Source organism: Phalacrocorax aristotelis, chromosome W (genome assembly GCF_949628215.1).
Source record: "Phalacrocorax aristotelis chromosome W, bGulAri2.1, whole genome shotgun sequence".
In the NCBI taxonomy this organism is placed as follows: domain Eukaryota; kingdom Metazoa; phylum Chordata; class Aves; order Suliformes; family Phalacrocoracidae; genus Phalacrocorax; species Phalacrocorax aristotelis.
The window spans coordinates 2,552,417-2,570,131 of NC_134310.1; the positions used below are offsets into that span (position 1 = coordinate 2,552,417).

At 44.1% G+C, this 17,715-nt stretch overlaps 1 protein-coding gene across 1 annotated transcript in view; it reads right to left on the reverse strand.

The window, feature by feature from the left end:
- DCC (DCC netrin 1 receptor) overlaps nucleotides 1-17,715 on the reverse strand; it is a 608,612-nt gene that overhangs the window by 292,736 nt on the left and 298,161 nt on the right. The window contains exons 4-5 of the mRNA XM_075077076.1: nucleotides 17,315-17,465; nucleotides 16,817-16,953 (exon numbers count right to left, since the gene is read on the reverse strand). Of these exons, the coding sequence (XP_074933177.1) occupies nucleotides 16,817-16,953; nucleotides 17,315-17,465 (288 nt within the window). The remainder of the gene's footprint in view (nucleotides 1-16,816; nucleotides 16,954-17,314; nucleotides 17,466-17,715) is intronic.

A 17,715-nucleotide genomic window follows, 5' to 3' on the forward strand; every position in this document is an offset into this window, starting at 1 on the left:
CGGCCTCCCAGTGCTTAAAGGGGGGCTGTAGGAAGGATGGGGGCGACCTCTTTAGCAAGGCCTGTTGTGACAGGACAAGGCGTGATGGTTTTAAACTAAAGGAGGGGAGATTTAGACTGGATAGAAGGAAGGAATGTCTTACCATGAGGGTGGTGAAACCCCGGCCCAGGTTGCCCCGAGAGGTGGTCAATGCCCCATCAGTGGACACACTCAAGGCCAGGCTGGACGGGGCTCTGAGCGACCTGATCGAGTTGGGGATGCCCCTGCTCACTGCAGGGGGGTTGGACAAGGTGGCGTCGAAAGGGCCTTTCCAACTCAAACCGTTCAGTGATTCTACGACCTGCTGATGGTGCGTGAGGAAAGGCCGCAGAGGCAGAGCAGTTCCTACCTCCTCCTACCCACTCCAAAATTATGCACTCTTTGGATACAAGATCATAGTGATGTCCTGCCAATACTAACCTGCATCAAAATTTAACTATTATAGCTTAGAGCCAAAGCTAAAGGATGAGGGAAAGGGCTTGTTCTAACTACACACCCACACATTCTCCCCACCACCCATGCCAAAACCATTAATTATTTTTGCTTTAGATGATGGTTTTTATGGTTTTGTTTCTATGTTTAAGAAATAAATCAAAATCCAAACCCTCAATGTGGAGAACGCTAAATCTCTTCATATTTGTCAGTTTATATGAAGAGCTCTTTCATTGGAAACATCAGAGCAAGGTGCAAGTCAGCTGACATGCCTAGGAAATCATTTCATGCGTTCAGAATATCATACAGCAGTCTGATATGAAACATGATTCATTTCCTAAATAATTTGATATATTTATTTCATTTGCAAAAATCCTGGGTTTAAAATACATATTTCTGAGCAAACGATTTAATTTCATTTTGCCTTTTTTTCAGGGAAAAATTTCCAATTTCTTCTTTTATAATAGAAACACCGTTATTTAATAGGTGCAATCATCTTGGCTGCCTGTGACAATGTTGCATGAAAACATACTGCAGGGCAAGGCTGTCTCTTCTAGCTCCACATGCCAAATCCATATGTATATATAGATTATATCATCAAACAAAATTATATCGTTAACTGAGAGGTCATGGCCATTTTACATAATTTTACAAACTGACATGCTAAATGGAACAAAAGAACCCATACATATTACGGCTCCTATACAAGACAGCGCGTTTACCAAAGCTTGTGGTCTCTTCAAGACGATGAGAAGGCCCTCCACCCCAGCCCAGACACACCCAACATCCTGCAACATTTGCCTTTGGCATTGATTTTATTCAACAGATCTGTACCAGATATGCACAAAGAAATACTTATCTTTTTCAGCAGCACCTACAGTACCAAAGGGAGACTCACAGCTTGTTTGGCAAACAAAACTCAACAGGCCATTCAGGCACCTAGTGCTCACGTTAGAAATGCGTCTATTTATCCAAAGAAATATTAGAAGAATCATAGAATCGTTAAGGTTGGAAAAGACCTCTCGGATCATCAAGTCCAACCCCCAACCCAACACCCCCAGGCCTCCTAAACCACGGCCCCAAGGGCCACGTCTACACGTCCTTTGAACCCCCCCAGGGACGGTGACTCCCCCACCTCTCTGGGCAGCCTGTGCCAGGGCCTGACCGCTCTGGCAGGGAAGACATTTCCCCTCATCTCCAACCTAAACCTCCCCTGGCGCAGCTTGAGGCCGTTCCCTCTCGCCCTGTCCCTGGTGACTTGGGAGCAGAGACCAACCCCCCCTCACTCCAGCCCCTCTCAGGCAGCTGCAGAGAGCGAGAAGGGCTCCCCTCAGCCCCCTCTTCTCCAGGCTAAACCCCCCCAGCCCCCTCAGCCGCCCCCCAGCACACTTGTGCTCCAGACCCTGCCCCAGCCCCGCTGCCCTTCTCTGGACACAAGCACGAGAAGACACAGGCAAGGACAAGGTGTCCCCACTAAGCATTAATTGATGGCTTCCAAGGCATGGACTGCTTAAAGCCATGAATTATCAAAGTGTACTCTGTTTTCTTTTATGAGAATGTGCCCAAAACAACACTTCGGTGTACCCCAGGTGCTGTGGCACAGCATCTGCAGAAGGAACCGTTACTCAAGATGACAAAAATGGGTGCAAAACAGTTTAGTTTTAACTCTTTATCCAACAGGGTCAGTTTTCTTTTCACTCCTTTTCTACTGGCACTATTAATGGGAAATCAGAAGGAAAAAACCCCAATGATTTGTTATAAACAAGCTACTTATACAGCAGAGGAGGAGGAAACATAGTGGGGAAATCATTGAAGTCTTCACTGTTTACTGAAAAGCGAATGTGGAAGCTATTTCCAGCCCACGGATCTTGTGAATGATTTTCAGCACTGTCAGTCATGCTCCTCCTCCTGAAATCTCATCTTTGGTGGTTTCCATGACTCTGCTCTCACCCAGTTCCCACTATCTTAATAATTATTCCCTAAACGCATCTTTCAGATGCTTCTCCTAACCTTCCTGCAACGAACGAGCTTGGCCTCGGCAGCGACCCAGCAGCATTTGCAATAATGCTTCGCTCCACCTCCAGCCTAGGGCTCACAGATCACATCTTACTGCACCTGAGACAGCTACTGCCCGCAAAAAAAACCAACCAAGTTTTCTTTTATCATTTTATCAGTGAAGAACAGCTATTGCAGCATCCACACACACAAAAATAAGTAGCTTCTTACACTTCTCAAAGGATATCAGTTTTTTACACGCAGAAATGGACGGGAGCCAGCTTGTCCAAGGTCCCTCGAGAAATGATTTGTGTAGGTGGGCACCGAAAGAGATTTTCCGAGTTGGCGCTTCCTTAGTTTCAAAGCACAGTAATGGCCTGGATGGAGCTGACTACATACAACCGCCGGCTTTGCAAGCCTCTGCGCTTCTATGCAAACAATACCGAGCGTCTTCTGAGGGGCTTTGCCTCTCCCGCGGAGTTCAGAAAGTCCTTTCAGAGCAGATGACATGTGAGGTGTCCAGCAGGAGCCTGCTCAGTCTGGAAGTACCTCCATACCCTCTCCTACCACACTGGATGGACCTTCTTTCTCCTAACCACCTGATTGTTAAATCAGGGGGAAAAAAATTATTACTTCCATTTTTCCTTAAAGGGAATAATTTTATCTTCAAAAAGTCAACTTTTTTGCACATCCAACTCTTCATCTAATCCATACAAATCAGTATGAAGAGGAGCAGGAAGATGGAAGTTAAATAACTTAAGATCTTTTTAAGAGGTCACAGAAGAAATAACTCCACGTTGAAGAATGTATTTACTATATAGACATTCGTGTGCTGGTACATAGAGATGACCAAAGAACTCTTCCATGCTGCAAATTAGTGGGAATTAGAGACTGAAGATTTAGGGAAATGATACGTGGGTAGGAACATAAAAAACATGAAAAAAGAAAAAAAGAAAGGAAAAAAGATGACTAGGGTGTACCGACTGAGCAGAAAGCTACTGAAAAACATATTTAAAATGCTATTTTAAATAAGATACACTGCTCAACAGCATGACAATTGAGTTTTAAAACTTGCCATGCTTTAAATATCAAAAGCACCCTCACCATGAATGCTCTTTTCCAATATTTAAAGATAGCGGAGGGAAAAATAAATATAGTTGCCGCAGACCCTGTGCTAATTTAACTTGCAGCCTCTGAGACTTCGCTGTTCGGAACAAAAAAATATTAGCTGAAATTAATACAGTTTTATTATGCACCTATTAATAAATGATTAATTTTCAGACTTCAAACAGATCCTGTTTTGCGGAGACCTACATTTCAAGCGGCTCAACGCAGCAGAAGCCCAACTCTTTTTTTTTTTTTTTGTACAATAAGCAATTTATAAAAGGCAGGTTCAAAAGTTAATCACAAAGAAATGAAAATTAGCCTAACAAAAAAGAGCCCAGCTCAGGGGGCTGTAAGACTGTGCTAATTGCATGCTGGTAAACAGGACTGCAGACATACAATTTACTAAGGCAAAATTTTGGGGGGAAAAGTAATAGAAATTATTAATCAGAAGACGTTATTTTGGCAGGCAGACTGGATTCGTGGGGAAAATGCCAGTGCGCTGACCTGCCTCACGGCCTCCAGCTCCAGAACGATGCCAACGAGCCCGAGAAACACCCCGAATATTGAAAGGACACGCAGCTCCATCCCAGGCACCACCTAGAAACAAGACATTGCGTTCCCACGAGCGCCGCGGGTCTCCCCTCACCTCTGTGGCTTGGCTTTTTTTCCACCCTCGAGCCTCCCACTCCTCCTTCTACCCTCCCCCTTCAGAGGGATCTTTTCTAATGATCTTTTCCACTTTGAAAGAGGCAGCTAAGATAAATACTTGAAAAATAGCTTGCTACCTGGCAAGGGTCTTGATGGATAGAGCAGAATCGCCCTACCCAGTGAGGGCCCAAGTACAGGTCAGAACCAGAAAGAAAAGCTGCATTTTCTGGTTTTGCTGTACTTTTCCTTTCTGTACATGGTTGCCTAGAGGGAAACAGCTTCAAAATTGCAACGAGAGCTCCCCCCATCTCGATTCTCTTCTTTCTTCCCCAAAATTGCATGCAAATACGGACAATGGTTTCAATTAAATATTTACTTTTTTTCCCGTCTTCTTTTGTTCTGGCTATTTACAAAAGATTGTCCAAGTCCTTTTATCCCAAACCTGAAACCTACATGAATCTCAGCAGTCCCTGCTGTTCCATTCACAATTTTGCAAAACTCATGGAGAGGGAAAATATGCAAGCTTATTTACCCATTTATTTTTTCATTTACTCATTATTTATTTAAAATTTACTCATTCATTCTTTTTCTTCAAGGTTTGCCTCTCAGTCCAGTTTTATAAACCTGAAGTTTTACATCAAGTCCGTTCTGATCCAGAGCTCAGGTCCAGCCTGCCCAGAAGAGGAGCTTCTGCACAGATTTGCCTTCAACTCCCGCGTATCATCTGTGGCAAGACACTGAACTCAACCTCCTCCAAAACATCATGAGCTCCAGCATTTTTAAATACCAGTTCAACTCCAGTTTACAAACCTCCAAGTTAATTTGGAAGATATGTTCTCCATGAAAACAAATTCAAATTCATGATTTCTTCTCTTATACATAAGAGGGTAGTTAAACACCCTCACGGTTGTGTCTAATTGGCCTGTAGCTACGCTTTAATTAGGTGAGTTGTGACAAAATGTTGCTCACAAACCCCATGCTGTGAATATCTAATACACCTCCAAGGTTTAAAAGGGACTAAAACAAAAAATAGATGTCAGCCATGCAAGTCCTTCAAAACTAAGGTCAAAGTTATTTTAAATATATTGGAAGTGCTGCATATTTTAAAATCTGGCCGTAACTGAATGCGCATTACTGCTTCCAGCCTTTCCCACCCAACGGGCAGCGGCTGTTTCACGTATCTGTAGCTGCTGTAGAGCTGAGAATAAGGCAAGCTTTGCTCGGGTGATGTGGTCGGTACCCTCAACGTCGCTCCTCTGCTGGGGCTAGTGTTCAGCAAAGTAGGTATTTCGCAGGAATTTTAAGCGTGTGTATATATATATACACACATATGTATATATATAACAAATACTATCACCGTGCGCTGTCTGGCTGCATTCATCCTCCGCTTCAGCGGCTTTTCTAGAGTCCAGGACCACGTTAGACTTAGACTTTGCAATAAGATACAGAATTACAGAAAGAACAAAAGTAATTTTCTGTTAACCGTGTAACTATATATCTAAATATACTTAGGAAGAAGAACTTGTGCTTGTGTTGAACATCTCCTTCGGGCAGCAGGAGAAAAAGAAAGCCTGTTATTTCAAAAGCTGCAATTATTTAGCAGTCATAAGGAATTCGGTGCCAGCTTCTTTATGCAGTTCCTATGAGCGATGATGCAGCCGGTGTCTAAATTGAGTTCGCTCTTTCCCCCAGCATAGCGAACTGTTTGTCTAAGCTAATAAATGTACATATTAACCCAGCCACCTCGTAGGAAGCCTGTTCTCCGCTCCGTTCAATATTTTCTAGTTAAACTAATCAGAACCATTTGCTCAAAAGACTTCTGAGAGCCTCTCCCTCACAACTGGAACACACAGGTTTCACACGCTGAATGGGAGTAGTCTCAAAGTCCCAAGTGGCTTTAACAGATCGCCACCGCTGTGAGCTGCAAATGCTTCCCCAGCAAGCCGCAAGCATCTCGCTGAAGCCAACGTAAAACACCTTTAAGCATATGAAGAGTAGCAAAAGCTAGAAGTCATAGAATCATTAAGGTTGGAAAAGACCCTTAAGATCATCGAGTCCAACCGCTAACCTATCACTGCCAAGCCCACCACTAAAACATACCCTCAAGCACCACGTCTGCCCTTCTTTTAAATACCCCCAGGGATGGAGACTCCACCACCTCCCTGGGCAGCCTGTTCCAATGCCTGACAACCCTTTCGGTGAAGAAGTTTTTCCAAATATCTAATCTAAACTTGCCCTGGAGCAGCTTGGGGCCGGTTCCTCTCGTCCTGTCCCTGGTGACTTGGGAGCAGAGACCAGCCCCCCCCCCTCACTCCAGCCCCTCTCAGGCAGCTGCAGAGAGCGAGAAGGGCTCCCCTCAGCCCCCTCTTCTCCAGGCTAAACCCCCCCAGCTCCCTCAGCCGCTCCTCATAAGACTTGTTCTCTAAAAGTCATGGGAATAGCACTATACATATATCTTATGACTAACAGACACTTTTCAGTCCTGCCTTTAAAAACTGGATTTTGGCAGCTGCGTTAATTCGTTGTAACTATGTAGTTTAATGGGAACTACTCCATAACCGAGCGCTGTTCACCATTCATTTCATTTAGGACCTTTTATAACCATTCATCAAACTGATAGCCAATTACTCTTCTCACGCTGAATCAAGCCAGAGCCAGAAGGCAAAGGGAACAAAAAAAAGTCTAAGGAACACTGCCATTCACCTCATGTTATAAATAGAGAGCGCAGGGAACCACAATGGCGTGGGAGCGCAGCGATGCCAACTCTCCTCTTTACCTGTGAAACTCTGCCCTATCTCTGGTTTTAAAGATGTGATACTACGGAAGGAAAAAAAAAAAAGAAAAGATTTTTTGGCCTCCATCAACAAAACTATTCTGCAAATGATAAAAGGAATGAAGAAAATCGGGCTGGAAGGGACCTTGAGAAATCACAGTCCACCCCACTACCCCGTAGCAGGATCCGCTTCCATTTACACATGCCTGATAACAGCCTGTGCAACCCCTTCCTATAAACTACACACAAGTGTTTCTAAACTAAAAGAAATTACAATACCCAGCCAAAAAAAAGTAACTTATTTTTTTAAACGACACGAGTGTGTTTCACGATGAGCTCTACGTATTTTGACTGTCTTATGCAAGTACCAGGGTGACTTATTCTCAAGTAGCTTGCTGCAGAAAGTACTCTGGCAAACTCAGGAATACCAATCCAAGGGCAAAAGAAATCACTTCTCTCTTCTTACAATATATATACGTGCAGTGCTCAATTTATAGTACAAGAGAGAAAAGATTATTCTCAGAAGGAACCCAGCTCTTCTCTCCATTGAGACAAAGAAACTAATGAGAAAGAGCTGGAGAGCCAAGGCTTAGGTTAAATATTGGGATCCACTCCTCTTTGAGCAAGCTTTCTTCTTAAAATATTTAGTTTTTTTTAAAAAAGCTACTTTTTTTAAAAAAAAACAAAACATGTTTAAAATATATGTAACATCTGTTGGTTTTATTTCACAAATCCGGGCACCAATATGGAGAAAGTCTCATTTCATTTGCGTGGTCTATACATGTCATTTTCAATTTTTTTTGGAAAGCCTATAACATGCTATTGGAAATAGCATTGCACTAAACCCTGCTAATACATTGAATATAATGCCACACTATGAAAGATTCCTAGCATTATTATTAGATGTTCACAGAAGCAGCTGGGTGCTACAAGCAGATGCCATTGCTGAGGAGCTGCACAGTGAAAGAAAATATACCTCTTCTCTGGGTTTTGTTCTGTTTTGTCTTCTCGTGTTTAATGCTCAGAAACAAAAAAGACATACACATATTTAAATATAAATACCAAAATGCAGCAACTAGTGTTATACAACAATTACAGTGTTGTAATCACCTGACAGGAGGGGTTGGAAGGGCCCTCTGGAGCTCATCCCGTCCCACCCCTGCTGGAGCAGGCACCCCCAGAGCAGGGGCACAGGGCCGCGTCCAGGCGGGGGGTGAATGTCTCCAGGGAAGGGACCCCACAGCCTCTCTGGGCAGCCTGTGCCCCTGCTCTGGCACCCCACGGCAAAGGGGTTTCTCCTCACGTTCAGGTGGAACTTCCCGTGTTCCAGCTTGTGCCCGTGGCCCCTTGGCCTGGCGTTGGGCACCACTGAAAAGAGCCCGGCCCCATCGCCCTGACACCCGCCCTTCAGATATTTATAGGCATCGATGACATCCCCCCTCAGGCTTCTCTTCTCCAGGCTGAACAAGCCCAGGTCTCTCAGCCTTTCCTCACCAGGGAGATGCTCCAGCCCCTGATCCCCTTGGCAGCTCTGCGCTGGCCTTGCTCCAGCAGCTCCCTGCCCTTCTTGGACTGGGGGGCCCAGACCTGGCCGCAGCCCTGCAGCTGTGGCCTCACTGGGGCAGAGCAGAGGGGCAGGAGAACCTCCCTCGCCCTGCTGGCCACGCTCCTTTCCATGCCCCCCAGGGCACCGCTGGCCCCCTTGGCCCCAAGGGCCCGGTGCTGGCTCAGGGTCACCTCGCTGCCCCCCAGCACCCCCAGGGCCTCTCAGCAGAGCCGCTCTCCAGCAGGGCCCCCCCAGGCTGTGCTGGTGCGGGGGGCTGTTCCTCCCCAGGGGCAGGACCTGGCACTGGCTCTGGCTGAATCCCATGAGGTTCCCCTGGGCCCAGCTCTCCAGCCTGGCCAGGGCTCGCTGGGTGGCAGCACAGCTTCTGGTGCATGAGCCGCTCCTCCCCGCTCGGGATCGTCAGCAAATACCATAATAATGCTACTGGTTTTGAAGAAACAGTGAATTTATAAAGGGAATATATATTTTTTAATACCAATACACATTAAAATTTGGCGAAACAGCAGCTATAGGAGCTCTGGTATCATGTATGGGTCTGTCCTATCACTCACGCTAAGCTACCGCTACCTCTAAGGCAAAAGATCCACATCCTCCATTTTGAGCTTTACATATCAATGCTGTTCAAAAACCTTCTGTAAAACACAATATTTAAAGGAGATATTTAGTGGTAAATGGAGATATTTAGTGGCGAGAAAATAACTGCTTTAACAAGCTATTTGGCAGAGTATGTCTGCAGCTATTGCAGGCTGGTCCACAAAATTAAGACTTTAAAAAAAAAAACCAGACTATGCATAGACCCGGTATAGTTAACTTTCCAACATTCATTCCCGTGTGGATTCAAAGGGAATTTTGTATGAATATTATTTCTTCTTAAACATAAATCTGTAGATCACACCCAGACACAGCAGTTTCCCTGCGCTCAGCCAAGTGAGCATCGGTATCACAGAGCTTGTTAGGGTATATTTATTTTTAATAGGATTGAATTTAAACACCATTATCAGAAAATAGCAACACTGGAGTTGCACTCAAGTGCTTTTTACAAGTGTCAGGTGCTGAATAAGTATTTGATACTTACGATGCACTGACAAGAATTACATTTCCAGAATGGTCTGAATTAGGCACTCAACCCCCATTCCATCCACGACAATAAAAATTAGCTGACTGTCCTTCAATCGCACGCCCTTACCAGGATGAGCCTCCCTTTACCTGTACGTAGGCCTTCACCTCATTATTCACAGACTCCATATTAAAGGAAAATCACTTGGAACAAATTCTTCAAACTGCTTTAAAAGCAAAATAAGATATTAAACAGGACTGGGCGGGGGGTGACCCCCATATGGAAAGTCTCAAAGATCAGAGAGCTGTTCACTCCAGTCCAGCCTCACTACCAGTACTAGCCAGTATCAACAGCAGCCGAGGAAGCTGGGAGAAACTTCGTGGTGAGTAGGTACAGAATAACACATGCTTGTATTATATTATTATAAAATACAGATAATTATGGTATTGTATTATTGTATGGAAGTCGATGTGCTTCCCATAAAGGATTAAGTCAACCCTGAAGTTTATGCCCAGGTATACACACGCACATATATGTATCTTCTGTCTACATATAAAAAACCACAAAAGAGAGGCTGTTGAACATAGAAAACAGGATTTCAATGTGCTCGTATCCAATACAACAATACCAGTTCTTGACTCAGCCTGCAAATCCCTTGGTCCCAAAGCTACCCTCTGATAGGAAGCTCCACAGATTAATTAGCGCTGTTTAAAAGGGAAAAATAAATCATTTCATCTGCTTTAAATGTGCAGCAGAGATGTTAGCCCTCGTGCCTACTCCAATATTCTGTCTGTCTCAAGGGCATTCAGTCATGACATGAGTTTCTTGACTCACTAAGGGCGCTGGATAAGCCGGGCATTCTGCTCAGACCACTTGGTTAAAATCCTTTATGTATTTAAGATATATTAAAAAACATAAGAATCCGTCAGAATATCAAGTATGTTCACACGTAAAGTAACAAAACGCAAAAATTCCTGCAAATCTCTGGCGATTCCAATACTCACACTGACTCAGCGTGACTGCAGCAGTGCCAGGCATCTAGTTATGCACATGCTATCCTGTACCCCATCTCCAGGTGTCCTACTAATAGAATACTCTTTGCACATCAGTCCCACCAAGAACACTCCGTGTTCCCCCCACCGCCACCCTTTGAACTGTTGCCACCCTTATGTTTTTCCTCTCTTTAATTTCACCACTCCAGAAGGCAAAACTCATCTGAGATCAAGAGAAACAGAGGAATTTACAGTAAAAACCTGCCAGGGCTCAGCCAGCTTTACCACAGAAAACGTGCGTTGCCACGTGGTGCTTCGCAGTTTACTGGATATGCCAGCACAGACCCCCGTTCGCGCCAAGAATTCATCAGTTCTGTCTCTAGGGTTACACAACTCTGCTAGTAATATGATTTTTAAATTCTTAAGTATAAAAAAAATCCCTGAGCGGAGTAGCTAGTGTTTTGAGTTCAGCTACAGGGTACCCCCATAACATCATTTTTCTGTCACTACTTGTATTTAGCACTGTGCGACCATACCATGCTCTGTTAGCAATGCGACGGCACGCAATTGATTGATTTCAAAGGGAGATGTTTCAGCTCCGGTTGCACAAAATTCACGCTGTCCAAATGTATCTTTCCTGGATGAAAAAATATAACTGGCTTCTGTGAAGCCATTGAATGCTATTGATTAGGTAATACATTTTTTATAATTCCCTAAATAAAGGGGAGTGAACACAGGAAGAGTTATCGATCCATCTAGTCTAGAACCTTCACCTTAGAAAGCCTGGTTACATTTAATAGAATCATTAAGGTTGGAAAAGACCTCTCGGATCATCAAGGCCAACCCCCAACCCAACACCCCCAGGCCTCCTAAACCACAGCCCCAAGGGCCACGTCTGCACGTCCTTTGAACCCCCCCAGGGACGGTGACTCCCCCACCTCTCTGGGCAGCCTGTGCCAGGGCCTGACCGCTCTGGCAGGGAAGACATTTCCCCTCATCTCCAACCTAAACCTCCCCTGGCGCAGCTTGAGGCCGTTCCCTCTCGTCCTGTCCCTGGTGACTTGGGAGCAGAGACCAGCCCCCCCCTCACTCCAGCCCCTCTCAGGCAGCTGCAGAGAGCGAGAAGGGCTCCCCTCAGCCCCCTCTTCTCCAGGCTAAACCCCCCCAGCCCCCTCAGCCGCCCCCCAGCACACTTGTGCTCCAGACCCTGCCCCAGCCCCGCTGCCCTTCTTTGGACACGCTCCAGCCCCTCAAGGCCCTTCTTGTCCCGAGGGGCCCAAACCTGAGCCCAGCGCTCGAGGTGGGGCCTCCCCAGGGCCGAGCACAGGGGCCCCATCCCTGCCTGGCTCCTGCTGGCCACACCAGTGCTCACACAAGCCCGGGGGCTGGTGGCCTCCTTGGCCACCTGGGCACTGCTGGCTTATTTCTGCAGGTAAACCCAATATTTCCAACAGAGCTTGAGTTGCCTGTCCCAAATCAATACCCTGAAAAAGAAGTCTCTCCCCAAAGCCTAACTGAAATTTTGACTTCCATATTTTCAGGTGACAGTACAATCAATTTCCTCTCATCTCAGTGAGAACTAGATATCTCAGCTCCATCTGCCTTCTGGGAAAAGGCCTAAGAACAACACGTGGGACACTTCTGCCTGCACGACTTGACAGAGGAGCCGTAGGGATGCAAAACCTACGTTGTTATGTCACAGACTCCAAGTTATAGCTGCAAGAAATGTAATGAATGGTATCAGTGTTTCCATTTACAGCTAACTTTTTGGTATTGAAACATCAGGAAAACAAATGGGAGAGAGGCAGTCTTTGCTTTGGGGAGAGATCGGGGTTTATGCTCTTTTACCTGAAGTAAACCATCATGAGATGTGTCATAGATTAGTGTGCCACTTCATCCTGCCAGCTCACACCTACATATACCCTGTTCCATAAAGAACCATAAGCTCAGAGCAGAGGATAACTCAGTTGTACGTTCTTTGTTTGGTTTCTTCAACAAGATAGCAGGACATGAGCAAGTATGATTTACCCCACAGTGCGGGATCATGGAGGAACAGATCCTCAGGTTACTCCAGTTTTCTTGGGTTCGCCAGATTCAGCAGGGCTGCTGCAATGTCCACCCACTGAAGACCTGCCTGCTTCTCTACAGATCCATAATAATTTGGGGAATTATTTCTGGATATACCAAGAGGGTACATCACCGGGTCTGACTTTTACCATTAGTAAGACTATAGACTGCTTTTATAAATATTTCAGGACCGGTGCATTTGTGTGAGATCAGTTTAAGCAGCGCTCGCAACGGAAACGTTAGAAGGTTTCTCATTTTTCATGCTTTCATTGCTGTGTCAAACCACGTTATGGTGATGCAGGCTTCCTTCTTAATACGACTCTCTACCTAAGTGATTCGCACACAACAAAGTGATCCGCGCGTGCTTTATTCAGTGCTTTCCATGACCTTGATCTCCAAATAACCATTTTGCTTCAGGAATTTATGCAGCAGAGTCAGAAGTAAAACTGATTTGACCAAGACGCACAGTGCTTAGAATCGTTCATTCTTGTCAAAAAGGCCTAGGTGATTTTATAAGCCACTTGTCTCACGTGGCCTTACCTTTGATGTGGCTTTTCTTCCGCAATGGCAAACAAAACTAGTGCTGAAAACACTTCATATTAAAAGCTCCCTAGTAAAAGGCATTTGCACAGGAAAAAAATGCTTCCAAACTGCAGTCAAGTAGTTTGTGGCTTACGCGTACGGGTGCTCGGTAAAAGTTAGCAACGTATTTCTGCGAGCGCAGTCTTTCAGGTGCTACTATATTCTCTTAGTTTAGGCGATGACTTAATTTCTCAAACTAGCATTCCTGACCCAACACCGCTTGAAAACTCTTCCTTTTTCTATTCCTCCTTGAGGGGCATTTTAGGAAGAGAAGATAAAAAAATGTAGTACCTCAACCTTAAACCATTTAAAACACGCTGCCTGATTCAAAGGTGTTGACAGAGTAATTGTGAGTATATGCGTTATTATGCAAAGAAGAGTTGAGAAAACTCCCAACCTCAGCAGAAGCGATGCTCTTCCCTTCCTTAGAGCTATAGTTTGGTCTTTGATGTGATTAAGGGACAGTCCAAATACTGAGCAGGAAGAAAAAGAAAGTATGTATGATGGCTTATCACCGACTTTATCGATTCAGTTACAACCGCCTGCAGAAAACTGGGTTTAGAGAATTAGGTCTCTCCTAGATCTCTACCAGGACCTGAAACTCCAGGCACCTACCCCACCGCCGAAGCGGCTGCAACCAGAGTGAGATCCCACAAGTACCTGTATGGATATGGAAACCTTTTTTTCTGGATTTGTGCCACTTTCAGAACATTTAGGGAGTTTGGGGGCGGTTCTTTGCTCCAACAGCCGAGCGGAATTTCAGTCTGGATTAACAAAACATGAAACAAAAAAGCTATATAAAAAACCCCAAGCCTCAGAGGCCAAAAGGGAACAAGCGCAAAATCCACTTCTGAAAGCTAGAAAATATTTAGAAAATAATTGTAGTTGACACTGGTTAACACATGTAATCAGCTTCAAACATTTGCTTAAACTCTAAGCTCTCCAAAGCTAGCGAGCACGCAGATGATCTATACAGTAACTAGGTAATCTGCACCGGACCTTTTAATTTTCATTACGCAGGGAGATGTGGCTAAAATACTGCCAAAAGGCCGCGATACAAGATTAAAATTCAGCAAAATGCATTCCCTCTTCTTGTAAATTCATTCACCTCGTGCAATTTTAGGCCTATGGCCAACACAGAAGGGGTTATTTTTAGCTGTTTGAAAGAACAGGAACTCCATTGTGAAACACACTGTTTCTTGCAAATACCTCATTATTTGAAAGATCAAAAGCATCTTGCTACCATGTGATGTAACTAACTTTGATCTGATGTTGTCTACTCAGACTTCAGAGGAGATAATTATTGGACTGCTAAATTTTTTGGCACTCAGGCTGCAAATGTCTCACTCATCCCTCTTCGCACAACGGATACATTAACAATTAAAGGATTACATCAATATTAAAAAATGCGAGTCTCGCAACAAAACACCGATGGGCAATTTATAGTTTGTTAAACAAACACGCATATTAACTCTAAGGAAACACACAGAAATATCTGCATTTGCATCGAGCCGAAGCAGCAAATAAAACGATCAATTAATTATTCTGTTTATGAGATGTAAGAATTACATGAGGAACTTCAGTGCATTTGAGAGTTTCCTACTGCTAAGGATGGATTCGACAAATAAACAGATTCTGAGCAAGTTGGTAGCCCTGGAAAGACAAATATCAGGGGAATCCTGTCATCATCTCTGCAGTTTAGTCATGTAGTTTCTTCTGAATCCTTTGAACATTTCCTCTTATTAATACAAACATACACGAACACGATGTTTCATTTTCAGTTAGGTCACAAATGAGTGATCTAACCCACGAAAAGAAGAGACGTACATCAACACCATGCCGAAGTTATGGCTCCATATTTTTTTTTTCACCTGTTGAGTATCTGCAAATTCCATACGTGAAAGGAAACTTTAAGAAAGAAATCTTTGATCTCCCAACAGGGCGAATAAACAGCCTCGTGCCGTGGCAATGCAGCTTGGGTTTCCCCCCGAGACTACAATGAGTCCGCAATTGTGGCGCCTTCCATCTTTGTGTCGGTCTAGTTCCATGCTTAGGGTTATCTTGGCACTATGTCCTCTTCTCCTGGTGATTTTCATCGTCTTACAGTCATCCTTACAGTCGTGTCATATTGCCATCGCATACCTCTCAACGTGCATGAAAAATTATGTACCTTTAATGTCTGCATGGCGCACTTAGAGCGGAAGGCATGGGGAAGGCAAAGCTAGGGGCAGACTGAATGCAGACAGGAACAAATTCTTCAAAAGGTATATAAAGGAATTAAATGCAAGACACCCATTAATTTCCGGGAGAACTGCATGGTCAGAAACTATCTATGCAATAACCGTACGCATTGATCCTCCAGCTACAGCTGCTCTTACCAATAGACATTGCAATCTAGCGTTGGGGTGAAATATCAGCGTCATTCATTTCTACGTTTCAAATGACAATTAGTCACCTGCCGTACACTAGATTTGAAATCAACATTTTAGTAAAGCAAATGAAAGATCCTGCCCAACACCTTACCTGCCTTTTCAATATTTGATTCCTTATCGTGAAAACAAGTCCATAATAAATGAACTTCCACAATTATAAAGCCACATTTTTATTTTTATCCAGTAACACAATATACTGCATTAATGTACCTAAAAAAAATAGAACTGAATCCTCCATCACCAGTAATTATTATATTTTATTATGGCTTGATAAAAGGATATTGTTATACAAGCACTGAGGATCCTATAATCCCAATTAAGGCTCTATTCACTAAAGAAAGTATTTTTCACGCAGAAGCTTTAAAGCCAGAATGCAAAACGAACAGCGCATTGAAATATGTTATTGTTTGACTAAGTATTAACTATGCCATTCTTTAGATCTGACTGAATAACACTAATGTACTCTGCTATTGTTCAATGGTTTAAATAAAGAAAAAAAGAAACGAGACAGCTATTAAACATATTTTGGATTCCATTAATATTTGCCACGGGGAAGGAGCGTAGGGGAAAGCAGGTTGTGTCGGGAGGGCTCTTTCATGAAATTTAACAGTGGGAACCCTCAGAGCATCACCGCTGAGTGAGGACTTCCACGAATTTCCTTGGACTGCTGTAAACTGGCGAGAAGACGCTAAATACATTGATTTTTCTTACCTTACCACAATGACTGCCCACGACCAAAAAAAAAAAAAAATAGAGAAAAAAGCAGCTACAAACCTGATTTTCAACACACTGTTGGCACCGTGCACAATGGGGATGCCCGTTGTAATGCCAAAAATAAGGCTTCAGGAAGGCGAAATAAAGGGAAAAGACTATGTACAGAAGGCAGCAGCAATTAGCATCCGATACCATAAGATATTTGGCAACAGCGAGGCTATCGGGGATGGCGGGAGGTATTAACAGATTTACAGGACTTGGTTTCCATGGGTGTGAACACCTGAGCAAAGCAGGGAAAGGACTTGCACAGTTTACAATCATTTGGAGTTCTGAAAATTAAGTCGTTCTGGAAAAGGGAATAATTAAAAAATACTCTTGGAAAAGCAAAGCGGGCACAGCTGATGTACTCACCCATCACTGACAGCTCTGCAGAGCCGCTGCTGTTCTCGTTTTTGTAGGTGACGACACACGTGTAGGTCCCCGAATCGTCGTCGGTCACGTTTGATATGAGTAGGTTACTGCCAGCCAGCAACGAATACTTCTTGGACCTGAAACATTGATAACATGTCCGCGACGGGTTAAGGTGCTGTCTCCCTCTAGAAAAATACACACAGTAAATTATGCCTTAAGTAATTCTCAGCTGTGATTTTTTGCCGTTAATAGCTTTACACTTTTATTTTAAATACCAGCCAGGTGACATTTATGATCAAATTCCACCCTCGGATTCGGTGAAGAGATGAGTTATAGCAGCAGATTAAGAGCCACATCTAGTCTCATTATTATTGAGGAGGAAAACCTCATGGCCTCCACGTCCACCCCACTGAATTTAAAGCATTACTCAGTAGTTTGCCTATACTTTGCTCAAGGAAACATAACGTTAGATATGCGACCCACAAAAGACTGAGCTACCTCATAGGGAGGACTTCATCTCCTCGCAGCCACGTGAAGGTGGGAGGGGGGTACCCAGAAACGCAGCACTCCAGAACAGCATCCTTCCCTTCCATAGCCACCACGTTTGACGGTCGCTGAAGGAAAAACTGCTGTCGGTGCAAAGCTGGATCTATAAGAGCAAGAGACAGACAGTTATCATCCGTAAAAAAAGAAAAAAAAAAAAAAACACAACAGAACAAAACGACTTTCTTTTTGTTGGGAACGGGTAATGTAAAACGACCGATCAATAATGGTCCCAAGAGACCACAGCTTTCACAGGTTCTTCCTGATGGGAAAAACAGAAAATCATAGTACAGACGTATAAAAAGTGTATCAAATGGCAATCTTGGAGCTGCTTACAAGGTTGAACCCGAGGGAGC